Source organism: Meles meles, chromosome 6 (genome assembly GCF_922984935.1).
Source record: "Meles meles chromosome 6, mMelMel3.1 paternal haplotype, whole genome shotgun sequence".
Classification (NCBI taxonomy): domain Eukaryota; kingdom Metazoa; phylum Chordata; class Mammalia; order Carnivora; family Mustelidae; genus Meles; species Meles meles.
This window is the reverse complement of record NC_060071.1, coordinates 107,277,245-107,304,485: the sequence shown is the minus strand read 5'-3', so window position 1 is coordinate 107,304,485 and position 27,241 is coordinate 107,277,245. Positions and strand designations below refer to the sequence as shown.

Genomic DNA, 27,241 nt, shown 5'->3' with positions numbered 1-27,241 from the left:
GCAGTCGAAGTGCTGATCCAGCCACATTCTTTGACCTCATCTGCTGTTTAGCTTTGTGAACACCACCTATTTTTAATCTCCTTCATGAAGAATACCATTACTCTTGACTGGTTGATACAGTAGGAGTGGTTATCTTTTGTTTATTACCCCTGCTGGTGACTGTATGTTTACATTTTAAATTGGTTTGTTTTTAATGAAGCCCAAGAGAACCGGCTCAGTGTAAAGCTGGACAGGGTTGTTTGTCATCCCAGTTCGCTGTATGCCAAGTGGCTTTTCTACAGCAGTTCTGAGGGAGAGCTTTAATATCCTCTAAAAACAAGATTTTATCCTCCATGTCAGTCTGTTTGCCTGGTTTGATGAGTCTTGTGAGTTCATCACTTCCTTCAGGTTATCAGAACATGAATCACCTTATTGCCTCAGTGAGGTAGAAGTAAATACCACGTTAGTTTCTCATTTTCATATGTGGAGATGGAAGCACATAACAGTATGTCAAGGAGTACACAGCTGCAGGATATATAATTAGATTTATTAATCTTCTGACAGATGTTTTGTTGTAAGTTGCCTGATGAAGTCGTGGATGAAACTATGAGTTTGTCTCAGTTCCACACTGGTTTCTGAGTGTTCTGCTGCTTCATGCAGTTCCTACCTTACCACACTGGTTTTGTGTATCTATGCTGCCCAGCGAGACAGCTCCCAGCCACGGGTGCTAGTCAAGTGTGGTTAGTGAATGGAGGAACTGAATTGTTTTTATTTATTTTTTTTTAGATTTTATTTATTTATTTGACAGCGAGAGAGAGAGCACAGGCAGGCGGAGTGGCAGGCAGAGGGAGAGGAGAAGCAGGCTCCCCCTTGAGCAGAGAGTCCAACGTGGGATTCGATCCCAGGACCCCGGGATCACGACCTGAGCCAAAGGCAGCCTCTTAACCCACTGGGCCACGTAGGAACTGAATTTTTAATCTAATTTTGATTTAGTCATACAAGTATATAATATCACTTGATTTGCTTTTTTGTTTGTTTAACACACATTATACATTTCAGTGACTGCCTATTAAATGGTAGGGTCATAATTAGAATATTTTATCCCTCCCATTTTTTTTCTCTTTTTAAAATTGAAGTATAATTAACTTACAGTGTTAAATTAATTTCAGGTGTACTGTACAACACAGTAATTTGACACTTCTATATGTGAGTGCTCACCACAGTAAGTGTAGTCACCATCTGTCACATACACCATACAGTGTTATTACAATATTATTGATTATGTTCCCTGTGCTGTACTTTCCATCTCTGTGACTTATTTCCTGGATAACTGGAAGTTTGTCCCTCTTAATCCCCTTTATCTATTTTGCTCTCCCCTCTCCCACCTCCACTCTGGCAACCACCAGTTATATATAGTTCAGTATTTTCTTGTTTGTTTTGTTTAGATTCTACATATAAGTGTAATCATATGTTATTTGTCAGACTGACTAATTTTACTTAGCATAATACCTTCTAGGTATATCCATGTGGCCCCAAGTGGCAAAGTCTCATTCTTTTTTCTTGGTAACATCTTATCATACATATTTACCATGTTGTCTTTATCCATTCATCTATTGATCCCTTCCATTTTGAAGTAGGTATCTTTGGAAATATTTAAAAAATGGGGTTTTAGAAATATTTAGACTGCTATTAGTCTGGACCATTTTAAGAAAGTGATTTCTAGGTTTGTTACTATTCTGTTAAATTTTTAGTTTTCATTTAGGCTAAGAATTTGGGAGACTGCCAGAAACCTAATCTTGGACTCCACACTATGTTACTATAGCATATGGCATTATCATGTGTTTTTTAAATAGCGAGCCACTGTTAGCTTGTTTAAAAGTCAGTTGCATGATGGTAGTCATATATATATATCTATATATGTGTATATATAGATATATATATATTTTTTTTAATGCAGATCCTTATTAAGCAACAGGCCACATTTTAGGTACTCAGAGTGCATGTGACCGGTGGCTCTCTTAGTAGCACAAATCTAGAAGATCTGAATGTCACTGTTCATCACCTTCAGATGGTTGACATTTCTGGAACACAGTACTTAACAGCTGTAGAATACATACTCTTGCAAGTGCACAGGGAACTTTTCACCAGGGCAGACCAGATGCAAGGCCCTAAGATACTCTGAAATCAAAAGATTGAAATATCACAGAGTATATTCTGTGACCACGTCAGAAAGTGGAAAACAGTTAACGATAAGTTACCTAGAAAAGCCCTCTATCTGGAAATTAAGCACTATACTTCTAAAAAACTTAGAGGTCAAGGAGGGAATTAGTGGAAAATCAGGAATTCCAAACTAAAGGATACGAAAATATACCCTATCAGACACATTGGGGTTTAGCTAACACAATACTTGGGAAATGTATAACTTTATATGGTTATAATTAAAAGGGAGAGGCTAAAATGAATGATCTAAGTTTTCATCTTAAGCTGCACAAAGGAAGAAAAAAGACTAAACCGCAGTTAAGGTAGCAGGAAGAAAAGGATAAGAGGAGAAGACTGTAGAGAAAATGAACTACAATGTGATATCTCTTCCTTTTGATAACTTGTACTCAGTAACTTGTTAGCCCATAAGGACCAGCAATAAAATTAGTAAGGAAAAAAAAAAAAACGGTGTACTTTAAAAATTACAAGTAACCAATTTATAGGTAAGAGAAGGATTGAATTAAGCTAAATAATTAAAATCATGTTAATGTGAGAAGCCTCAACTTCCTTGAACTCAGATTCATTCTAGTGCTCTCATGTGCCTGTTTTGGAAGATAATTTAATCTGGGCCGGGTGAGGGGGTGGCTTCTAAACATATTTTATAAACCATGAAAGAATTTTACTGATTGAGGGGCACCTGGGTGGCTCAGTGGGTTAAACCTCTGCCTTCGGCTCAGGTCATGATCTCAGGGTCCTGGGATTGAGCCCCGCATCAGGGAGCCTGCCTCCCCCTCTCTCTCTCTGCCTGCCTCTCTGCCTACTTGTGATCTCTCTCTGTCAAATAAATAAATAAAATCTTAAAAAAAAAAAAAAAAAAAGAATTTTACTGATTGAACCAGCCAAGCACCCCTGAACCCATGCAAGAATTTTAAATCTGAGAATTTGAACTTCGTTTTAAAATGAGCAAGTAGGGGCGCCTGGGTGGCTCAGTGGGTTAAGCCTCTGCCTTCGGCTCAGGTCATGATCTCAGGGTCCTGGGATCGAGCCCCACATCGGGTTCTCTGCTCAGCGGGGAGCCTGCTTCCCTTCCTCTCTCTCTGCTTGCCTCTCTGCCTGCTTGTGATTTCTCTCTGTCAAATAAATAAATAAAAAATCTTAAAATAAAAAAAAATAAAATGAGCAAGTGGCGTAAGCAGCTGTGTGCACACCCCCTTGAGAAGATGTATGTTGACTGTCAGGACCCTGGCATCTCCAGAAGAGTGCGGAAGTGATTGGCTCTTAGGAATTTGCATAATCTCACTGAACTGGAAAGAATGAACATTTAATAAAGCATTACATTTTTTTTCTTACAGGTTTATAGACAAGAAAGAAAGGTTAAGCCAACTTAAGAGCAAGCAAGAAGAATTTCAAAAAGAGTGAGTTTCCCTTTTGCTTTTCTCTTGTCACCGTGTGGTTTAATTCAGTGCTATGGTATGCAGACACATGGATGGCTGACTTGTTGAATTTAGGGCAGTGGGGAAGAGCAGTGCATCCGGGAGAAGCAAAATAGAGATTATTAAGTTCCTAGAAATCATTGAGATCAGACCCAGTCCCTTTGCAGCAGGCACTCAGTGACTAGACCCATGAGCAAGACCCCTGGCCCGGATAGCTGATGTGCGGCAAGTGGGTCCGGAGCAGGCAGACAAGTGGTCGTTCCTGTAAGACATCACGCCTTCCATTTATCTTTCTTCTTCTGGATCAGCGTTTTCCTGAGCATGGTCTTGGTATCACCTACCTCAGAATTCGTTAGCTGAGGTAACAGTTAAAAATGCAGATCCTCGAACTTCTACCCTCAGCTGTTCTGCGGTCTGGAGGGGAAGGCCCTGGAATCTGCACCCCTGACGAATCCCACCCGCTGATTTGAGCATCATCTGTAGAATCTTCTCTCCCAAACTGACCTAGTCACTGTTCTCCAGATGCACCCCAGGTCTCTGAAAACATCTGTGAGCAGATTAAATCTTCTGAGATGCCCTGCATTACAAAACCTGGCTTAGATTTATTTAAGTCATTTCTCTAACCTAATCACAGAAACTTTTATTTCTTCCATAGAACACTTCACTCCACAGAACAGATTTTTACAGATGCCGGCTTGTGCCATTTCTTCGGGAACTGAGCATCACATTTTAGATTATGAATTCTCTTGTAACTGTTATTGTTAATAAATGTGACTGATAGAAATTACTGATTATGACTGAGGACAAAGGCTCTGGCTATAACTGGAAATTGTAAATGTTTACAGAAAGGTTCTGGGCAGTATTAAAAGTACAAAGAGAAGGAAATGAGAAAAAAAAATAGAGAATTTGGAATTTGGAAAACATTTTTATTTTTTATTTTTCTAAAGATTCTATTTTTAAATGATCCCTGCACCCAGTGTGGGGCTCAGTCTCATAACCCCAAGATCAAGAGTCGCATGCTCCACTGACTGAACTGGCCAGGGAGCCCTGGAAAACGTTATTAAGTGCTTGAGTCTCACTTTGGTATTTCCAGACATTTTTAAGATCTTACTTTAAAAAAATGTTGATTTTATATTTTTGAGGTTCAGAAAATTTATTTTTGTTCTTTTCTCTGTGCAGAGTGTTAAAAGCTATGGAAGGAAAATGGATAACAGATCAGTTGGTAAGCTGTAAGAAGTATTTAAATAATAATATTCTTTATACTTGACGTTACATGCGTTTCAGTTGGTACTGCTTAGAATATCACTTTGAATTTAACTTTATTTTAATCATTTTTTGGCAGCCCTCTATTTGAATATATTTGTAGTGTGGGCTCTCAAATATTTTATCTAGATGCCAAACACAGAGTACTGGCAATTAATTATAGAGCCATTGTAAAGGGTAAGACAAAGTCTGATATTGACATAGGAATACAAGAATGATGAACTTTCCTTTTTGAGAAAACTTACTCATTGTAAACATACACTCCCTACACTGATTGATGATTAAATGTGAAAAGTAAACTCATAAAAATATTAAAATATGAGAGAGTATTTATAAATGTAACCTACAGATGAACAGACCTTTATAAGCCATAAAGAAAAACATCTTCACAGACTGCATAGAAGTTTTAAAGTTCTGTATGTTGAAAACTCTGAGCAAAATGAACATAACTGGGAAAAAATGAGTATAGGATATGAAAATAAGGGGTTCAGGGAGGGTATGTGATGTGGCTAGTGCTTTGAAGTATGTAAGCCTGATGATTCACAGCCTGTACCCCTGGGGCAAATAATACATTATATATTAATAAAAATAATTAATTAAAAACATAAATAAGGAGTTCGATTGATAACACTTTTATTCCGTGTTGGTGGGAGTATACATTGATGTATTTGGTTGGAGGACAAGTTGGTGGTTTATTGGGGTGTTTCTGGTTTTTTTTCTCACACATGTGGTATATTCAGCAGGTTTCCTCCTAAGAAAATATTATGAATGCAGAGATTAATGGATAAAGAAACTGATTGACCAGAGTGTGGGTAGTGATCCATAAATATCTTAAAAGCTCATTAAACAGGATGAGATAATTGATACCATGTAGCTGTTCAGAAGAATCCCCAGTCTATACGTATTGGTACGGAGTGATATCCAAGAGTTTCTTAATGATAGAGCAAACAAAAAGTAGTCTAGGATAAAGTATGATTCCCTTTATGTGTGTGTTTTAAATATAAATATACTCTAAAAAATCTGAAAAGGGGGTTGCCTGGGTGGCTCAGTGGGTTAAGGCTCTGCCTTCAGCTCAGGTCACGATCTCAGCGTCCTGGGATCAAGCCCCACATCGGGCCCTCTGCTCAGCGGGGAGCCTGCTTCTTTCTCTCTCTCTGCCTGCCTCTCTGCCTACTTGTGATCTCGTTCTCTCTCTGTGAAATAAATAAATAAAATCTTTTAAAATAATAATAAAATTAAATTAAAAAATTAAAAATCTGAAAAGATACATATTAAAGTTTAATTGAGATTATCCCTGAAGGAGTCAAGCTAATGATCACTTTATTTTTTCTCTTCTGTTTAATTTTTTTTCACAATAAGCATCATTCATAGTTTTTAAATACTTAGAGTTATCGAAACAAAATACACTGTATGGGAAAAGACTATTTATAAAGAATCCCATCCCCATTTTTCTAAATTTCCTGTACTGTTTTCTAATTTTTCTATCAAAAATGTCAGTATTACTTCTTGAAGACTAATACCATTTACAAGTGAGGACGCCTCCTGGCTGTTTCATCTTTGAGTCAGTCCACAGGGTCCCATGGGTCCGTTCTCAAGTGTCCCTCCAGGGAGGGAGGCACTTCGTACCTGCGACAGCTCTGCAGTCTGCTCTGTCTTGTACTGTCAGGCTCCTTAGGCCGGCATTAAACACCATAAATATTTGAATGCTGTTTTAAGCTTTTAATTATCCACATTTATAGAGGCATAATAGAATAGGTAATCCTACTTTTTAACTGACTACCAGGTTGCATTTTTACTGATCTTTTATTTGTCTTGGGAAAGAAAACCTTCTCTAATTTTTATTGAGGTTTTGATTATTTTGCAAGTAATAATTGTGCATTGTGTTAGTGAGATAATACAGTGATGTTAATGTTCTCCTCAGTAAATAGCATGAAGAGTTTAGAGCAGTGCAGCCATAGAACTTTCTGTGGTGATGCAGATGTTCTGTGTCTAAACCCACCAGTATGGTAGCCATTAGCCATATGTGGTGTTGAACACTTGACCTGTGGGTAGTGTTGAGTAGGTACTAAATTTCATGCAGTTTCATATGACTTTTAAGTAGCCACATGTGGTCACTAGCTGTATATTGGACAGAGCAGGTTAAGAGCATATACTTCACCATTTTTCTCTGTCTTCATTAACACACGAAATAACTATGTGAATTTCTTTCTCTCTGTCTTAATTTCCGACCAGCTTCTGCACTGAACCAGAATAACACTTTCTTGTTTTTTCATAATCCACTGTAGTCACAAAAGTTAAAATAAATATAATTATATTGGTCTTTTCTTCATTATGTTTTCTAAGATATGCCTCAAAATAATGGTGATCCTAGATTGATAATCCTATTACTCATAAGAGACCAACATTTGTGATATTTACTGCATACTTTTTTTTTAAGAGATGGAAAATAATGTCCTGCAAGATGAGGATTGAACAGCTGAAACAAACAATATGTAAAGGAAATGAAGAAATGAAAATAAGTGAGTAATCTGTCCCCCTTCTTCTAGACCTAATAAAGGGCTAGTGTGGAATATCAGTGGATTCATAAGCTAGAGAGACAGAAAGAGAGGAGGGGCAGGAAGGCAACAGCAACCTGGAAAGGTTTCCTGCTTGCCTTGCTCCTCTTGTCAAGCATTTGTATAAGAATTTTCAGTAAATATTTTTACAAATATCTGTATTTTATATATACACATACACACAAATATAATGACCTTTGAATAAAGTACTTTTCTCAAAGAGGTTAAGGAATACATATTTCCCATTCGCCTTCGCTAACAGGAAGCTTGGTACTCAGTTATAATTATTAGTTCACTCCAGAACCACAGAATATTGGCTTTTTCTCTCCATTAGTGAGTCTCATGTACATTTTAATCTGTATTAATCTCACATTGTATTTGTGTACCTCATCCTTCATCATAAATGGTTGTCAGATTTTGGGAGAGTCCTCTTAGAAACCCTGTATCCTTAGACATATCCCGTCTGTTTCTGAAGATCATTGTTTAAAGTTCAGAGTGAGTCACTGTCATGCCTTATGACTCCACTTCTTGTCTGCTTGTGCTTTCAGAAGCAAGTATTTTATAGTGGCATGTAATAGAGCAAAAGCTTCCTTTGAAAATGTTTGTCCTTATAAAGGGCTCCTGTGGAGTTTCTCAGGATTAGTCAGCCCGAGAGGAGGGCCGCGTGGGGAAGAGCTGCTCAGAACCACACACAGACGGTTACCCACGGAGCTTTGCCTGCGCCTCCGGAGGCTCTGGTTCAGCAGCAGCGTAGCAGCTTGTGACCGACCCCTCTTTTCCCATCCTCCCGTGAGGCTCACATGTGCTCCCAGGTGTCTGTGACCCTCCTGGAACTGCTGGATTCACTGAGTTTATGCCTCGCCTGATGAGCAAGTTTAAATCTTTGATGAGCTGAATTTCACAGATCCCTAACTCCCCAAAACAAAACGACCACCACAGAAAAGATCTGGCCCTAGAGCAGTGTACCCTGTGAGAGTGTTTTCCATCCCTACAAATCCTCGGTCACGTGGTGACGCTTGTACAATCTGGAGAGAGAATCCTGGGACCCACGTTGGACGTAGGAAGTTCAAGTCTCATGCATGGGGACGGGGTCAGTGGTTCTCAAACTGTCTGTAGTAAAAGACCATTTTTTTCCTCTCTGATTTCTAATCTGTCATAAATTGATCCCAGTACTTTTGTAAAGTACAATAAAATGCTAGGAAAATGATTGCACACTTGAATGGTATGTCCATGTCATATTGCCATGTCAAAGAGAAATGTTGCTGAGCTTACTCTGTATTTCTGTACCTCTCTTGTCTGACTGGTGCGAGTTTACTGACTGCCCAGATCCAGGGGCCACAGTTTGAGTAATAATACTATTGTGGGTGGCACTGATCACTTACCAGGGGATGGGAACCACTGCTCTTTAGAACATAAATGCAGTCTAGTTGCCACCCTTTAGACAAGACTCAAAAAATTCTGCAAACAATTTTAGGGGAGTTCATGAATTCCAAAAACTATGCATGGTCTCAAGTCCACAGATGAAGAGCTTATTACTCAGCAAATAGTATTTCTTAAAAATGTTGTTAAAAATACCACATATATTCAGAAAAGGTCATATATTATAAATTGTAGAACCTGATGAGTATTTCTCGAGAATCTTTTGGTGTTATGTGTCATGATACAGAATAATACAGATATGTTATATGGTATAGATAAGGAAGTTGGGTTGTATAAACCTTTAAGGTTGAGTCGATTGGTGTTATAAAGTTACTTATCCAGACAAGCAACAGTAGATGACAGAAATAGCATCAGTGTTTTTATGTTTAGGGAGAGATGGCATGGAGAGAAGGACAAATGAAACTCTTGAGTGCTGAGTGTGCACGAGTGCAGACTAGGTGACTGGTGATCTCCTGCCACCTGGGAAGGGTCATGATATCAAGTTGGAAACTGTTGTTAAAAAATCTGACCACCATGATTGGGGGCCTTGGCCAGACATTCATTTGAGCACTTGTAAAGAGCTCAGTAGTGATCATGAAAATGAGTGAGCTTGCTGGAAGGTAAGTGTGATGGAACCAGCGACTTAAACATTAGAACATCCACACTGAGCAAGAATGGTAAAGAGAATGCCCGAGTGAGGGCAAATGAAATTGCGGGAAACCTTATGCCTGCAGCGAAGTGCCTAATAGCCAGAAAGCCAATAAGTTTTTCAAACTGGATTAGATCCCTTTTCTGCCCACCATGGTTATTCTTCAGGGCTTACCATAAGTCAGGTACCTCTGGCTTAAACTTGATAGTTGTTGAGTGATTCTTTGAAATGATGACTACAGATGGAGACCCAGAGCCCTTTCAGTGGTGGGCCCCTTGGATTCATTTGTCTACATAAGCTGAACTCCCAGTTTCCACTTAGTGAACATTATGTAGTTAACCTGATGGAGGTTTTGCTTTTGGTTTAAACCGCAGGAAGATGCTTACCCTTGGGAGGTGGGTTCTGCATCCCCAGGAGCTATTTATAGAGTTAATTGTTGGGTGTGATTTATTTCAGATTCTGAAGGCCTTCTCAAAACTAAGGAAAAGAACCAGAAACTCTACACTCGAGCACAGCGGCACCAGGAGAAAAAGGAGAAGATTCAGAGGCACAATCGCAGACTTGGTGACCTGGTAGAAAAAAAAACCATTGACTTAAGAAGTCATTATGAGCGTCTGGCAAAACTTCGACGATCTCATATATTAGAGCTCACCTCTGTCATTTTTCCAATCGAGGAAGTAAAGACTAGTGTGAGGTACAGTGAGTCTTTTGACTCTAGGAATAGATCAAGTTTCAGAGCAAGTATATTTCAAATATGGCGGCACCTCATTTATCGGGTTCATTCTGGGGTCATTGGCTTTCCTGGTAATGAAACTGAAGTCTTATCTGCTTCAGCAAACAGTACCTGCTGCATGAAATTGGGTAGGCTGCCAAGGTGAAGGGCGGTGGCCCTCGGAGAAGTGGGGCCCTAACTTGTTGACTGACCTGTTGACTTAGCCTTTTCCTGGTAACTAGCTGCTGACAAGCAGTGAAGACCGTGAGTTTAGTCTCAGGCTCTAGTGTGTGGCTACCCTCAGGAGTCATCGGATGGACAAGACCGTGGTTCCCCACCTACATATTCGTCAGAGTCACTCAGGAACTTTTTTTTTGTTTTTTTTTAAAGATTTTATTTATTCACTTGACAGACAGAGATCACAAGCAGGCAGAGAGGCAGGTGGAGAGAGAGGAGGAAGCAGGCTCCCTGCTGAGCAGAAAGTCCGATGTGGGGCTCCATCCCAGGACCCTGGGACCATGACCTGAGCTGAAGGCAGAGGTTTTAACCCGCTGGGCCACCCAGGCGCCCCTCACTCGGGAACTTTTGAAAAATACAGGTTCCAGAGGGCACACCTTCAGCCCCCAGCCTATCTCGTAATACTTTTTTTTTTTTTTAAACTTCCCCAGACGATTATTGATGATGTTTCAAAACTGCTACGGAGGAGTTCCATTTGCTTTCTCACTAACCACCAGGTTGTTCCAGTTGAGGATTTTCCTGTCTCTTTTGGTTGCCCTCACTGCTCAGCATCCCTCCCCGGCTGGCTGGCGAACTGTGACTCGTGAGGACCATTACTTTGCCTGCTCCTGCTACTTCACTGTGTCCTTTCGGCCTCTGCCAGAGTTAACTTCCTAAAAGCCTAGAGGTCTCATTGTTCTTCTGGCTTGAAACCCTGCTCTCTACCAAGTAATTTTTCATTAGTAATAGTAGGCAAATATAAAAATAAAAAGACAGATTCAAAATAGAGCAGAATAGGAAGTTCAGAAATAGACTCCAACGTAGCCTTTTGGGTCAGTGGGGAGAAGTTAGGGTATCCAAAGACTGGTGTAAAAACAGGTGACCAGGCCTTTGGGGGGGAAAAAGTTCATAAAACAGAAACATTATGCTAAATTAGAATCTTTTTTCTTTTAAGTTTATTTTATTTTTTCAGTAATCTCTACACCCATAGGGTTCAAACTCCTGACCCCAAGATCAAGAGTCTTGTGTTCTTCCAACTGAGCTGGCCAGGCAGCCCCAGTGCTAAATTAGATTCTGATGGACTAAGGTATCAGTGTTAAAATACAGTAAACAAAGACACGGTCTTAAGACGCCGTCTCATATCTGAGGAGACCAGGGAGACTGACAGCTGAATGCGAACTTGCAGAAGAGAAAACTTGGAGAAAAACTTTTTCCTCTCTGTGCTGTTAAATCTTTTATAGCAGTATATGATGCTATATGCTGGTACTTTTTTAAAGCCCATAGTTTTGAAGTTACTCCTGTAAAAAGGTTTCTTGTTCATTCACATTTCTCAGACTTGTTACATGGAAGAAAGAAGAAGCAGAAGTGCCGCTCGGAGCTGGCCGTAGTGCCCCGCTCCCCTCCCTGTGACTGCCAGGGCCCTCGCCCCACAGGCACGGGGTGGCTGGAGGAGAAAGGATTGAGAACAGAACCTCATCTTAGTGCAGCGCAGACACCCTCCCCAGTCTGCCCCTTTCCCACCTACTTTTCCTACACTGACACCAACCCAATGGCAGGGATCGTCTTGTCTCTGCACCGCCACCGAGCACACGCTGTCCCCCTGCCCCTAGTGGGGCGTGCTGACTTCTTGCTCCTTCCCACTCTCCCAGCCCTCAGTTCAGAGTGCCATCCACGCTGTCACAGGTGTTTCTGTGTGGATAGTAACACTGCATTTCCCTTTTCCATGGTGCAGACATTTGCACTGATGGCTCAGAAGCCATCGTGGGTCAAAACTGCTGCCTTGACCTGTCTGAGCAGTGACACCAGCTGTGTCACCTGTCGTCGTATTCTACCGTGTACTTGCATTTTCTGAGGAAAAAGATTTCATATCAAGGACGCTCTTGATGAAGCAGTGGAAATCATATTTTTGTTTAAATTTTATTAGGTCTGGGGGCACCAGGGTGGCTCAGTGGGTAAAAGCCTCTGCCTTCGGCTCGGGTCATGATCCCGGGATCCTGGGATCAAGCCCCGCATCGGGCTCTCCGCTCAGCGGGAAGCCTGCTTCTCTTCCTCTCTCTCTGCCTGCCTCTCTGCCTAATTGGGATCTCTGTTAAATAAATTAAAAAAAAAATCTTTAAATTTTATTAAGTCTGATCCTTGTGCACACATCGTTTTACTAGACCACACGATGAAATGGGAAGTGGGCAGAATCTCCTTTGCAACGTTCTGAAGCGCCGCAGCCAGCTTACCAAAAAGCACTCGAGTGAGTTGCAGGCGGGACGAGCTGGTGTGTGCATGGGACACGATTTTTACTTGAAAGAACTACTGCAAGACTTGGGTGTGAAAGAGATTTTCAGAAGTCTTGACCAGTGCTGTGTTTTGCTGTGTGTTTCAGTGGTTAACAAAGCAACTCTTCACTAATTTTCTTGTTTTGAAAAGTACAGCGGTTTTTTTTTGTTGTTTTCATAAAAATATGCTGTGTTAACATGTGATAGGTTTATTATTTCCAAATGAATGAATCATTTAAAATTTTCTCACATTTCTAATACAGGCAAATATCAATAATCTGCCCATTCACAGAAGCTCTTTGGGGTTCTCCAAAAATTGCAAGTGTGTAAGCGTGAGACCAAACAGTTCGAGAACCTGATAGGGAGGCGGCAGGTGCCACCCTCTCACATCGGTGTGGCCTTCTGTGCCACAGCGGTTTCAGCTTCATCTCTGACAGAGTTACTTACCTCTGTATATTCCAGTTAAACTCCTGTCCTCGCGTGTGCGTCTTTCAGGGTTCTGCTGGTCAGGCAGGTATCTTGCATGCTCTTTAAAACCTGTTCCCTTGAAATCTGTATGTGTGTTCTGATTTTCAGAGATCCCGCAGATGTGTCCTCGGAGAGCGACAGTGCCATGACCTCCAGCACCGTGAGCAAGCTTGCTGAAGCCCGGAGGACGACTTACCTCTCGGGAAGATGGGTCTGTGACGATCACAACGGGGACACCAGCATTAGCATCACAGGGCCTTGGATTAGCCTTCCCAACAACGGGGACTACTCTGCCTACTACAATTGGGTGGAAGAGAAGAAAACCACGCAGGGGCCTGGTGAGAATCAGAATAGTCTTTGAAAACTTAGAAGTACGTATGGTTTTTAATTGAGGTAAAATTTACGTAACAAGATGCTATAAAGTGAACAATCCCGCGGCATGAACCATTCGCCGTGTTGTGTGTCGGTACCCGGAGCACTGGCATCACCCCAGACAGGAGCTCCAGGGCCTGGAGCTGTCATGCCCCTGTGCCCTCTGCTCCCCGCCCTGGGCAGCCCCGACAGATGAGAGCAACTTATGATGGTTCAGCTTACAATTTTTTGATTTTATGATGATGCAAAAGTGATCCATGTTCAGTAGAGATCACACTTTGAACTTTGAATTTGGATCATTTCCTGGGCTAGTGCTGTGCATGTGTACTCCCAGGGTGCCAAGCCTCCGAGGCCCCCAGGCAGCTTTGCAGCTGTGAGGGTCCACAGCCAGAAGAGACACTGATAACTGCTTCATGTTTCACTTTCAGTACAGCATGCAGTGCATTGCGTGAGATGTCCAGCACGTTATTATAAGTCAATGACTTTGCCCAGCTGTAGGCCAACGTCAGTGTTCTGGGCCTGGGTCAGGCAGGCCGAGTGAAGCTATGGTGTTAGTTGTTTAGGTGCCTTAAATGCATTTTCAGCTTAGGATATTTCCAGTTTACAATGGGTTTATCGGGACATAACTCTATCCTAAGTCAAGGAAGATCCATAATTTTGTTTTCTGTAGTTCTAAAGGTATCTATTTTGGATATTTCCTAGAAATGGGATCATACAATGTGTGACCTTTTGTGTCTGGCTTTTCTTAAATAGCGTAGTGTTTTCAAGGTTCATCCATATCGTGGCATGAATTAGCATCTCATTCTTTTTATGACTGGGTCATATTCCATTGTATGTAATGTGGATATACCACGTTTTATATCCAGTTTTAGGTATTGCACTTTTGGGGGGCTGATATTGCTTTATTTATATAAAAGACCTCACTAGTTAGTATATCTAGCCAGTAAGAGTCCTGTTTTTGTAGTATCTTTGTAAAGAGCTTGTTTTTAGCAGCCTGAAATGGAGATAAATTACCCAATAGAAAAACCCTTTAAAACTCCAGTAGCTTTCTTTGGTGGAGAAAAGATTGTTCAGTTAGTCATTTAGCAAATACATAGTGAGTATGTGCTTTCTTTCTTTTTTTTTAAAGATTTTATTTATTTATTTGACAGACAGAGATCACAAGTAGGCAGAGAGGCAGGCAGAGAGAGAGAAGGGGGAAGCAGGCTCCCTGCTGAGCAGAGAGCCCAATGCGGGGCTCGATCCCAGAACCCCAGGACCATGACCTGGGCCGAAGGCAGAAGCTTTAACCCACTGAGCCACCCAGGTGCCCCGGGTATGTGCTTTCTGTCATGCACGGTGCTAGGTGCTGGTGAGACAAAGTGATGTCACCAAGAAAGGTGTAGCCTAGGTGAGGCCTTTCTGAGGAGGTGACATTTAAGTTGGGCATTTACTGTTCTAATAATACATTATCAGGTCCAAGCAGTTCAGACTTCAATTTCATTTATGTTGGGTCTGTCTGGGCTCATTTGCTTGGGTTACATTACACACTGCAAAAATCAGAAGCGATGAAATGTTAATGTGTGGCCAGGAACGTGTTATTAGTCTATTAGGAGCAAAACATAACCATCAACAATGTAATGATAAAATTACAGATCATAAAATCTAGGTTCCCTGGTATTTTTTGTTGAAATTAAAGCTGTGTGTGGTTGTTTCTCTGCCTCAGACATGGAGCACAGTAACCCCGCTTACACGATCAGTGCCGCCTTGTGCTACGCGACTCAGCTGCTCAACATCTTGTCTCATATACTTGACATAAATCTTCCCAAAAAGCTGTGCAACAGGCAAGTAATCGAAGGTGACGAAGTCTCTTTATCACAAATCTCATTTTCCTATTAGGTACTTACTCTAATTAAACCAAAAATAGGAATTTAAGTATTACTAAGCCAGAAAAACGACTGTGAAATGTTGAGATTAATTTCCAAAGCCCATTGTGCAAATTTGTTTTCATTATCTTAAAAGTGCACATGAAGTCTTCGAGAAGACCACAGAGAATCCTCCCACTTACAAAAGTAATTGCAGGAAAAACTAGGATCTTCAGAGGGTACACTCACGTGTAAGAACTGGGTAAATCATAACACGTGAATATAAAGTAAAAAACATGTGGCTTAGAATTCAAAAAAAATGTAAGGGCGCCTGGCTGGCTCAGTTGGGGGAGCGTGTGACTCTTGATCTCTGGGTTGTGAGTTTGAGCCCCACATTGGGTGCAGAGATTACTTAAAAATGAATTTTTTTTCTTTTTAAGATTTATTTGAGAGAAAGCTTGCACATGCAGGGGCCAGGGGTGGGCGGGCAGAGGGAGAGGGAGAGAGTCCTTTCAACAGACTCTGCCCTGAGCGGGGAGTCTTACACGGGGCTTGGTCTCATGACCCTGAGATCATGACGCAAGCCGAAACCAAGAGTCATATCCTTAACTGACTGGGCCACCCAGGCTCCCCAGAATAAAATCTTAAAAAAAAAAATTGTAAACATTTACAGTGTACTCAGTTCTAAGTTGTACTCAGTTCTACTAAGCAGTCATCCTTACATTTCAAGCCAAATAAATATGTAGTATCATCTCTCTCCCCTTTTAAACACAAAAGATATGCCAGGGTGTTTTACACCTTGCTTTTTGAGTGTTTAACAAATATTTGAGCCCTTTTCTGGACACTGAGAGGGTACAGTGGTGATGAAAACCTAATCCTTGCCCTCTTGGCCCTTCATTCTAACAGAGGGACGGATAATCAATGAGCGGTGTGTCCGCTGGTCATGAAGCCTGTGGAGGACACGAAAGCAGAGTGGAGGAGAGGGGACGGGGAGGCAGGGGCTTGCAGTATGTGAGTGGGCTGGTGTGCGAACACCTGTGACCCTGAGGGAAGGAGGGGGGGGAGCAGGCCACGTGGATCCCCTGGCGCCAAGAGAAAGCCCTGGGGAGAGTGAGGACAGTGAAGAAGGTGGGGGTACAAATTGGGTGGGCCTCGTGGGGCCATTGTGAGCCTCCAGCTGCACAGAGTGGATAGTTAGCAGAGGTTTCTCGGTGTAATGTGCCATGATCTCAGCAGTCCCCTATTTCTGTTCACAGAATAGTCTTGTCCATTTGTCATTTCATTAGTGTGCGGGTGTTTATGTTGAGTAACTTTTCAGAAGTGGAATTGCTGGTCAGAGGGAATACGCATTTGTAATTTTTATAGATGCGGTGGAATCGCTCATCATGAGGGCAGTAGTTCATTCTTAGAAAGTCTCTGTTGAGTCTAACTTACAAAGAAGCAAAGGATGTGGGGTATGTTTTATACTCAACTGTGGTGTAAAATACACTCTTCCAAATAGACATTTTACCATAGAATTTCCTCGGAAAGATAAAATTTTACAAACTGTATGTTTGTTTTCCAGTGAATTTTGTGGGGAAAATCTCAGTAGACAGAAATTTACTCGAGCAGTGAAGAAACTGAATGCAAATATTCTTTACCTGTGCTTTTCTCAGGTATGGAAAATATGCTGTGAGCTCATTTTTAATGTGTTACTTGGTTGAAAATGTTAATCAGTTTTTTGCTTTTTCTAGCATGTAAACTTAGATCAGTTACAACCACTGCACACTCTCAGGAACCTAATGTACCTGGTCAGTCCGAGCTCTGAACACCTGGGCAGGTAAGAATGCTTCTTGCTTTTTTCCAAGTGGTGGTGCTGTGAGTACTTCTAAGCAGAGTGGTTTTGTGCATCGGCAGAGCCCAGGGGCCTGGTCCTCATCCACAGAGTCTCCACAAAGGACAGAAATAATGTGGTCCTGTACAGAAGGGCAGAGTGGCTAGTCAAATTTGAGCCTTTATGGTCCTTCCATAATCATTTCTCGGAAAATTAATATCAGACTTTTTTAACACCTAAAATGAAATAGAAGACCCCGAATGTTCCCGGAGGGGAGCGCCTCGTGCCACACTTGAAGACCAGAAGCCATTTCTTGGACTCCATGTCCCTTTCTTCTTAGCGCTCTGTAGTGTCTGTTCCTTTTCCTCTGCCTTTCCTTTCATGCCTCCTCCCACCGTAATAGTTCTTCCCAGTCATCTTTTTGTCTCTCTGGCCACCATCAACTGGAGATAAAGGGTATTAGAAGTTTCAGGGGTGAACTCGTTTAAAATCTATTAGGTTAAGAACAAGAGTCAGTAACAAGAAAGACCAACCAGGGCTGGTCTGTGGGATCCTTCTAGGCCCTCAGCCCAACCTAGAGGAAGCTTTTCTTTAGAACCATTCAGGTAACCCCTCTTGAGTACATGTCCTTTTTCCATGCTCTTAGCAGTCTGTCCCTACATTTCTGAGATACGACTTAGTAAATGTATTTGCACTTTTGAAAAAGGATAAAGAAAATAAAAGCAGGAATGTTCTTTTGGGGAGTCCCCTTCCCATCGTTCATTTGCCTTTACAACTGGAACCAAGGTTTGGCGGGGGGCGGTCTTTACTCCGGCCAGGGTGCTTGGCTTCCTCCCTATGGCAGGGAACTTTCCATGGGAATCTGCCCTTAGCCACTGGCTTGTATTTTCTTCCTCCCCCCGCCCCCACCTAAAACAGTAACTTACCTGGGACATAGAACCCTGTGGAAAAGCTGTGCACTCTTTCTGCGGAACTGCACACACACATCTAGAATTTTGTGCCATTTTATAGGGAGTTCATGATCCTTGCCTCAAATTCCATTCATTAGTTCACAAAGCACATGAACCTGTTAGAAATCCACCCCAGTTTTAGTGGTTGATTTCTGTGGGTTTGTTTGCCATCCTCTTTGTACTTTATTTGTATAGAGTTCAACATTAGGAAGGTTTTTTTAAAAGATTTTATTTATTTATTTGACAGAGGGATCACAAGTAGGCAGAGAGGCAGGGAGAGAGAGGGGGAAACAGGCTCCCCGTTGAGCAGAGAGCCTGATGCAGGACTCGATCCCAGGACCCTGAGATCATGACCCAAGCTGAAGGTAGAGGCTCAACCCACTGAGCCACCCGGGTGCCCCTCAACATTAGGAAATTAATCCTTAATAATAAGAACTAATATTTACTGAACCAATATTTCATAGGTGGGCTGATTATTCTGATTTTACAGAGGGGGCTGGCTGGTAACTGAAGCTTAATGTAGTCAAGTAATTCGTGCCCATGATCACAGAGGCAGTCAGAGGCATAGAGCGAGGGTCCCATCCTGCATCAGACTCCACAAAGTGGTAGATGCTCGTGCTTTTAACCAGTACACACCAGTTCATCACGTGAGCAGATTAAAAAAGAAAAAAAAAACAAAAAACCATAAGATCAACCTGATTAGATGCCAGAACAGCAGTGAATAAAATTCAGTTCCTGTGAATAATTAAAGAAAACTAGTTGCAAATTAAAAGATTATTAATTAAGAATATCTACCTTAAGCCTACAGAAAAGACTATGCTCCTTATGTGGATGTTTAATAAAAGCATTCCTCTACAGTGAGGACAAGAGGAGGCCTGTTGTCGCTGCTATGTTCACTTCGTTCTGGAGGCCTAGGTGAAGCAGAATAGTTTTACAAAGAAGTAAGGTCTATTTATGCCGAGAAGAAAGAAACTAGGTTGGCATTGTTGTAAATGGTTGAACTGTCCATCCGGGAGAGCTTGCTTGCTTGCTTGTGTGCTGTCGGCTAGTCAGATGACGGAATGAGGAAAGGCTCCCCTTTACCGTAGCAACACAAACTATACATTATGTAGGAATAATCTTTACAAAACATGTGCAAACCATAGAAAGAAAATAGGAAACTTGAAAAAAATGGTTCAACATCTATTTCTTGAATTTCTGCTAGGCAGCGTGTGAGGTGTGGGCCTGGATGAAAGAAAGCCCGAGGCAGGGAACACCAGGATTTTCTTGGAGAGAAAGGCTTAGTAGTATAAAAATGCTCCTTCTCCCCAAAAGGAAACCTGATCAGAATTTCAACAGATATTTCATGGAACCTTGACAAGCTAATTCTGAAGTTGAGCTAGAAGCACAGGCTGCAAGGAAATTTTGGAAAAGAATGGTAAAGGCTGGGCTTGGCCCCTTTTAAAACGTAGCATAAAGGTGATTAAACCAGGTGTTGTTAGCATGCAAGTAGGTGGAGCAATTAGACACAGAGAAGAGAGTCCAGAGTTGGCCCTGTCCCTGCATGGAGGATAGCACGACAAGGGCCAGCATGTGGAACCAGATAATAATAGATCGATAGCAACGGGCCAGTTAGTATTCGTACAGGGATAAAGCTGGACTCATCTACATTCCGTATGTAAAAATAAATTCCAGATGATAGAAAAGACCCTATTTTATTAAAAAAAAAAAAAAAAACCTATAAAATAGCTAGGAGAAAAGACAGTGTTTTATAATCACAGGGTGGGGAGGGAATTCCCATGCAAGCCACAAAACCCCCAAACCATGAAGAAAAGAAGTTACATAGTTTACTGTGTAAAAACTCTAAATGCCTCTGGTAAAATACCAGATACCAGAAAGTTAAAAGATAAGCAGCAGTATGTTTTGCAGCCTGTATATCAGACAATGGATTAAAAATCTAGACCACTCAAAATTTCAAACCTGTAAAAGAAAGGCAGACCTAATAGAAAAATCGCCAAAGGATTAATCCAGGCAGTTCACACAAAAGAAATGCAAGTAATCAGTATTCAAATGAAAAAAAAAAAAAAAAAGTCTTCAGCCTCAGTGAAGAATAAAGAAGTGCAATTCAAAACAGCTTTCCAGTTTTCACCCATCAGTTAGGCAAAAATGGAAAGGATGGATGATATCCAGTATTGGTGGTTGTCCTTAAAAAAAAAAAAAAAAGAAAGGCTCTCTCTTACTAGGGGTGGATTGCTTTGGAGGGTCTGAAGTTTTCTCGGCTTGCCCTTGCGTCAGCTCTCCAGTTAGGGCAGGGTCTGGGTGACGTCTGTGAAGCGCACTTGCTCAGCCGGGCTCATTACAGCGGCGCTGGTGGTCCGCGAGCCGGAGTACAGGAGCCAGAGCTTCAGAAGTCCCCTTCCAGACCTGCCTCAGTCAGTCAAGGCTGTAGAGAGACTGTTATTGGAACCTGGGTGGGACTTCCTTTTTCCATGGAGACCAGCTGAAGTGAGGATCCCATCCAGAATCCAACATAAATCTTCTTTGAAATAAATTCAGACTTGCAAAAATACTCACAATTGCAAGAAATAAAAGTAGTACAAAGACATATATATCTTTACCCAGACTCACCTTGTTACTGTTTTGCCTTATCATTTGTATAATCTCCATAAAGACACACATACACACATTTTTTTTCCTGAACCCTGTGAGGGTAAGTTACATGCATGTATCATGGCTCTTGACCCCTTAATACTTGTATATGTATTTCCTAAAAATAGGGGTATTTTCCTTTTAACCAACATCAGCAAATTTCACATTGATACAGTAGTTTAATCCACTGCCCATCTGCACGTTTTGTCTGTGGACCAGATTAATGTCCTGTACAGCACTTTCCCCTCCAGTATATGATCCAACCTCGAGTCTGGTGCTGGATTTAGTTGCTATGTCTCTTGAACCTCTTTTAAATCTGGAACATTTCCACGGCCTACTTTGTCTTTTACGACATTAATGCCTTTCCCCTTGTATTACTAGAACTTTCTTTCTGAATTTGGTATTTCTTCATAGTGAGATTCCAGGAATCCAAGCATTCGAGGTGGAACACTGCCTGGGCCAGGAGTGTTTCCTGTACACTCTGGGGGCCACAATGACCATCTGTCCCTCGTTGGTGATGTTAATTTGATCACCCAGTCACGAAGCCTTCCACCTTCTCCACTGTCTAATTCCTAGATTTTTTTCCCTTCCTTGCAACTAAGCAGCAGTCTGTGCAGACACACTTTGAGACCATGCAGTTATCGTGCTCATCAAGAGTTCCCCCCTGGGTTTAATACTTGTTGATTTTTCTTATCGGATTCAGTCTTTACTGTGATGTTGCCTACATTAATATCATTATCATCCAGACTGTGTAGTTTACAAAGAGCTCATTCTTGGTGTTGTGTATCTGTCCAGTAATATTTTTGAAATATTTTGCAAAGAGAGTTTTAAAACCAAAAAGGTCATTTTGTTACCTTAATCGATAAGAATAATGCCCTGCAGCATCTTGAGAAAATTAGTAATTTTCATTCCCTGCTGACATTAAGTATAAAAGATTTAATTGTTTTGCTAATTTTGTGTGATGTGTCTGGCCCAGCGTATGCTGGGCAACAAAAATTGCTCCAACTGGCCACTTTGGGAATCATCCAGTGGTTTTTCAGTTGAAATACTTCATTGAGTGTCTGCTGCATGTCACCAGACTCTGCCCTGTGGGATTCCAGCAGAGAACTGGAGTCCCAAGTGGCTTCCCACGGAGCTCTGCCTAGAGGGAGTATCACGCTCCCCCCCCCCGCCCCCCCCCCCCCGCCCATATCACTCCTGTCTGTCTCCTGAGAAAACTTTTGAGAGGGGGTCTGGGGACAATGGCAGTCCTGTGCCATGTAGGTAAGGCAACATCAAAGAGAAACAGAAAACAGGCTATGCCTCCAAGCTAGCGGGAAGGCAGGCTTCATGTGGCGCTAGGTGCTGAGGCCCTTGGACAACAAAGCTCAAAGGACAGAATGAGCGGGCACTGTGTTTAGGGAAGGAGGGAACCCAGCTGAGATGCTACACTGTGAACATTTGTGTGAACATTTGTGTGTGTGTGTGTGAACATTCTGTGACGAAAGAAGGAAGGAAAGAGGCGGCTGCAGCTGGCTGCAAGCAGACACCGGCTGCGAGGAGTTGCTGCTGTAGAGAGGACCTGAGCTGGGGGGCATGTGCGGAGGATTGAGAGGGGACTTACTGGGTGATACCAGGCAGGAGCATGAGGGCGGAGGCCCAGCTGGCTTGTTTTAAAGGGTCGCCTGGCTTAGATAACCTGAGATGAGTCGGAGAGGTTAGCCCTCTTGTGGAGAGCTCTGGCAGGCCATGAAGCTAGGAGGAAGGAGAGGCATCAGAAGAAAATCTTTGGAATAGACCTGTTTACCAAGGTGGGGGTGGGTGGTGAGGAAGGAAGGAGAGAAAAGAGATGAATTGAAAGGAGAGCTTTTTAAGGAAACAGGAAAGGGATACTCAGATAAGATGCCGGTTGTTGGTTTGTTTGAAAAAGCTGCAGGGGGGTGGAGGGGAGAGGCTCTTGGTTCTTGATGCCTTCACCCCTTGCAAAGTAAGGACTTCTGGGCTAGACAGAGGCCTTGTGAACTTGGGAACCCCTGGTCAGAGGGGCTTTTTGATATGTAAATTGCTCAAGGGAGACCAAGGGGAAACCCCATGGTACATCTTCCAATTTAAGGTAAAGCCCTAAAAGCAGCACCTGGGACAGAAATGTTCGCTGTTACTATTGCTGGTACAGCCAGGAAGCAAGGTTGTCTTGGAGGAACAAAGGCTACTTGACCCAGAGGAAAGTGAGTTGGAAGGTGCGGGCCTGGTGAGGTACACTGGAGGCCCGTGCTAGGCTTTTGTCATTGTTAAGGCCATGAAAAATTTTGGACAGACTAAAATGGCAGGCTCTACCCTTTCTAGGATATCTCTCATTTTATTTTTGCTAACCCCCTATCATTTCCCCCAAAGTCATTATCGGAGGCATGTGTCCTTATCGTGGGGACAGCGGTGGAGAGAAAGGGGCTGCTGGAGGGCCTTGGCTCCAGGGAAATCCTGGGAGAAGAGCAGGGGACTGTGGGAGGACTGCCCACCGGGAGCGAGTGCAGCTGGGCTCTCCTGAGGCAGGAGCAGACAGGCACTCGGGAGGGGGCGAGGGAAGAGCAGTAGCGGGCCTGGGTGGGGTTTGCTGACACCATCCCACAGCAGTCATCAGCAGCTGTCCCAGAGGGTGAGGCCTGAGAAGGCTTATTAGATTTGGAGATGATGATGTCATCAGGGACCTTTGGGGAATAGTTTTCTCCTAAAGTACAGTGCAGAAATATGCATTATTCCAGATGACTATCTTCTTAATAGTTATAGCTCATTCTGTTATAAATGGGCCCCTAAAAACTGCGATCATGTCTGAAAATGTGTGCAGAGCCTGCTGTTGGCAGCAGTCCAAGGAAGCACTGCTAACATGCATACAGCTGGGCCACTTAGCTCTTTTGAGTCCTAAGAATGTAGAAATTAGGAGTTTCCATAAGGCAGAGAACAGTTGTACTTTTTTTTTCTATACCATTTATTACTTCTGCCACCAAGTGATACAGCAGCTTATACAGCAAGTGACCGTTGTTGGCGGGACTGTCCCCCCGAGATGTGTGGATCCTGCAGTTGTTCAGAGAGGAAGTCGTCCCTGGGACCAGGACGGCTGGTCTTGGTGCGTCCCGGAGCTCCACCAGTCGAGCCGGAGGACGGAGGAACAGTGTGGGCGCATGGTGGTGTGCATTCCTCCCATGGCAGTTATCTGGGTGAAATACCGCCATTATAGACCACCAGGGAGTACAGGGCAGGCTGGGGAAACAGGTGGAGTGGCGGCTCTGGACCTCCTCGGTCCGGGCAGGCCTGTGTCACTGTTGTCACAATGCTGGTTGTGCGCGCGCACAGGTCGGGACCCTTTGAAGTGCGAGCTGACCTGGAGGAGTCCATGGAGTTCGTGGACCCCAGCGCTGCCGGGGAATCGGACGAGAGCGGCGACGAGCGCGTCAGTGATGAGGAAACCGACCTGGGCACAGACTGGGAGAACCTGCCGAGCCCCCGCTTCTGTGATATCCCTTCCCAGCCCGTGGAGGGCTCTCAGAGCCAGAGCAGCCAGGTGTCCCCGCCCATTGCGAGCAGCAGTGCGGGCGGGATGATCTCGTCCGCCGCCGCCTCGGTGACCTCCTGGTTTAAGGCTTACACTGGACACCGCTAGTGCGCACGGACCGAAGCGTGCCAGGTTTGTGTCAAGAAAGTTGTTCTTCCGCTACGCTCGAGTAAACTTTGTGTGTTCCGTTAAGACAGTGCCTGGAACAAAAAGAGGTTAAACTGTTGGTTTTTTTTTAAAGCAGGGAGGACAAGCATTTCTATGTATCAGATGGCCGATGGGGGTGACCCACACGCTTATGCTAGAACAGCCAGGTCAGGGGTCCCTCTGCCCAGACCCGTGCTGGTGGAAGACGAGCGTGTGCGTGCGTCTGCTGAAGCAGAAAATTCACCTGGGCTCCCTTTGGTCATGGGCCACTGGGCCCGCAGAGGCAGGCTGACACATTGGTCCTTGTGATGCCGAGACTGTTCCTGAACACTTTGTTTTAGAAGTTGAATCACAAGCCAGTGACTCTCGATGATTAGGACTTGAGAGATAAAAACTGTTTTGCGCTCATGCTTATGCCGTCATGTTTTGTATGGAGAACCAGCAGGCAATTTGAAATACTTGATTTCTTTAGAATCTGGTCATGTTTGTTTTTTAGGTCAAGGATGTTGGTTTTGTTTGGGAGGGGCTTTTGGGGAGGGCTAGTTTAAAGTTATTTCACTCATGCTGCTGCTGTCGTAGCTTGTCAGACATTCCTGTTTTTCTTTCTCCCACACACCAAAGAAATGAAGGTCTTTATTTTTGGACCCACATCCATGAACAGAAGAAATCCCAGCTGCAAGTATGGCCTGGAGATTTAAAAACTATATTCTTATATTCTGAAAGGAATTAAACTCATTCTTACCTAGGTTATTGAATTCCTACCATCTATACTATGTGCATTTTGAAATTGAACTTATTTTTTGAGTGAAACGTCATTAAGGTAGTTCCTTTATGTAAGCTAAATGCCTGCCTGGGCACAGGTTAAAAGCCACTTAACTAAATGGCCTCTGGTCATTCTTCTGGTGTCCCAGTTTTTTTCTAAGGGATTCAGTAGGTGGCATGTTTTCCCAGGGAAAACCATCCTGCTTGCTTTCTTAGAGGTCCTTGTTGCTCTAGGGACACTCCCTTCACTCAGAAAGAAATGCAGAGCAAATCACAGCTGATACTACTCTTCTCTGACAGAATTTTCCCTCACCAAGAGATCATTTTCAGCTAATGTGTCGTGTCATTCTCTTAGTGACAATCTCACAAGAAAACTGTAGAGAGGCATTATGTACAAATATGTAAGTAGTTTTTTATTTTTAATAATTGCAAAAACTCCTATGTAACAACTACAAAAAGAAATCCTATGAAAAATTTCTAACAGGCATTATTACCATATCTTGTTAGTGTGATTAGCATGACCGTACCTCAGATAAATCATTCAGCGACCTACCCTATCCTAGCTTCTTTCCTTCTTGTAATTATTATAGTTGATACTTTGCCTCCGAATCCGAGGTGCTATATAGCTTTTGCTATTGGTGTATTTAACGTTTGGTAGAGTTGCAGAAGAAGGGTGTTTATTCCTATCCAGGAGTTCCAAGTTCCCTGACTCTATGAATTTTCCACTTAGGTAACAGGCTTTGCTCCATGTGGGTTCTTAGTAGCTGGTGTCAGTGCTCAGCTTCGTGACGGCTGAGCTAGCATTGTACCATCCAGGTTGGAAGTTCGTAGGGAATGGGTACGTAGACTTGAACAAATACCAAATGAACTTAAAATCCCATGAGGTTAGGGTTGTCTAGGCACTTCAAACCCTCAAGAAGAGTTTGGTTTCAAGCTGAGAGAAGATGGAAGACGGATTTGGGGCTTGGGGATAGAGATTGACTTATAAAAGATGCACAGTTACCATGGTTTCTCTTCCGTTGGCCGCTTAAGAAACCATGAGTGTGAGATTACAGTAAAGAATAGAATCCAGAGATCACAACTTCTGTCTAAAGAGTAAGTCAACAAAACTTAAAGGATACAGGAAGTAGGGATTGATAGAGTATATTTTGTTGTTTTTTTATATCAACTAGAGGCACTTTATTTAGGGTTAAATGATCAAACCCTTTAGTGGTTTGGAACACCAACATACTGGCTTACACTGCTGAGATATTTTGGTTTTCATTATTTTGCACTGGATCCACTCTGTAAATATTCTTAAATACACATTTCAACCACTGTTTTTTCCTACTCTCTTTGCTGCTCATTAAAATCTTTCATGTAGGTGCCAGAACCATATGTAAACAGCTTTTGAAAAAACTGAAGCTGGTATTTTTTTTAAACAAAAGCCATAGAACTTGGGTCATGTTTTCCATATAAAATGATTTGTTGAAACAAGGTAATACTAATAAAAACCTACAGGCACCAAATAGGCTGCTTAAAATGTCTGTTAAAGACTTCTTTTTTGGGATGGAATATAACTAGGAGAAGTTTTGCACATCTGTAAGTTAAAGGGAAAAACTGTATGGCAACATTGGGTATGTGGACAGGATTCACGTATCAATAATTTGGGAAAGAACATTCAGGGCCATGCTGTTTTTAAAAGAACCACAGTGTCTGAGAATCTCCTTGTGGTGTAATGTTGCAGGAATTTCCCATTACTCTGTGACTTCCAAACCAGTTTGAGTCATAACAAATGTTTTCTAAACTTTTATTGTATTATTGCAATAAATCTTTTAACAGTACTTTACTAATATGTGTGTCTTTTTCAAGCTCTGATTACTCATCTCTGTTGATACACTGAGGGTAGTAAAAATGAGATTTAACTCTGGAATAATTTATACAAATTGTAGGGTAATTTTTTTTTTTAAAGATTTTATTTATTTATTTGACAGAGAGAGAGAGAGAGGGAAGCAGGCTCCCTACTGAGCAGAGAGCCCGATGTGGAACTCGATCCCAGGACC

The 27,241-nt window shown here is 42.5% G+C and overlaps 1 protein-coding gene across 3 annotated transcripts in view; it reads left to right on the top strand.

Moving 5' to 3' along the window:
- The window catches only part of ATG14 (autophagy related 14), a 36,988-nt gene extending 9,966 nt beyond the window's left edge, over positions 1–27,022 (top strand). Inside the window, exons 2-11 of one of the 3 annotated variants that reach the window (XM_046008822.1) lie at positions 3,531–3,593; positions 4,791–4,833; positions 7,312–7,393; positions 9,954–10,191; positions 13,269–13,498; positions 15,238–15,355; positions 16,941–17,031; positions 17,110–17,195; positions 24,092–24,422; positions 24,535–27,022. In XM_046008822.1, coding sequence (XP_045864778.1) covers positions 3,531–3,593; positions 4,791–4,833; positions 7,312–7,393; positions 9,954–10,191; positions 13,269–13,498; positions 15,238–15,355; positions 16,941–17,031; positions 17,110–17,195; positions 24,092–24,398 — 1,258 coding nt within the window. In that variant the 3' untranslated portion in view covers positions 24,399–24,422; positions 24,535–27,022. Of the gene's footprint in view, positions 1–3,530; positions 3,594–4,790; positions 4,834–7,311; positions 7,394–9,953; positions 10,192–13,268; positions 13,499–15,237; positions 15,356–16,940; positions 17,032–17,109; positions 17,196–24,091 lie in introns of all 3 variants that reach the window. The other 2 variants (XM_046008821.1, XM_046008820.1) reach the window with 2 other exon arrangements.
- The last annotated feature ends 219 nt before the right edge of the window (positions 27,023–27,241 follow it).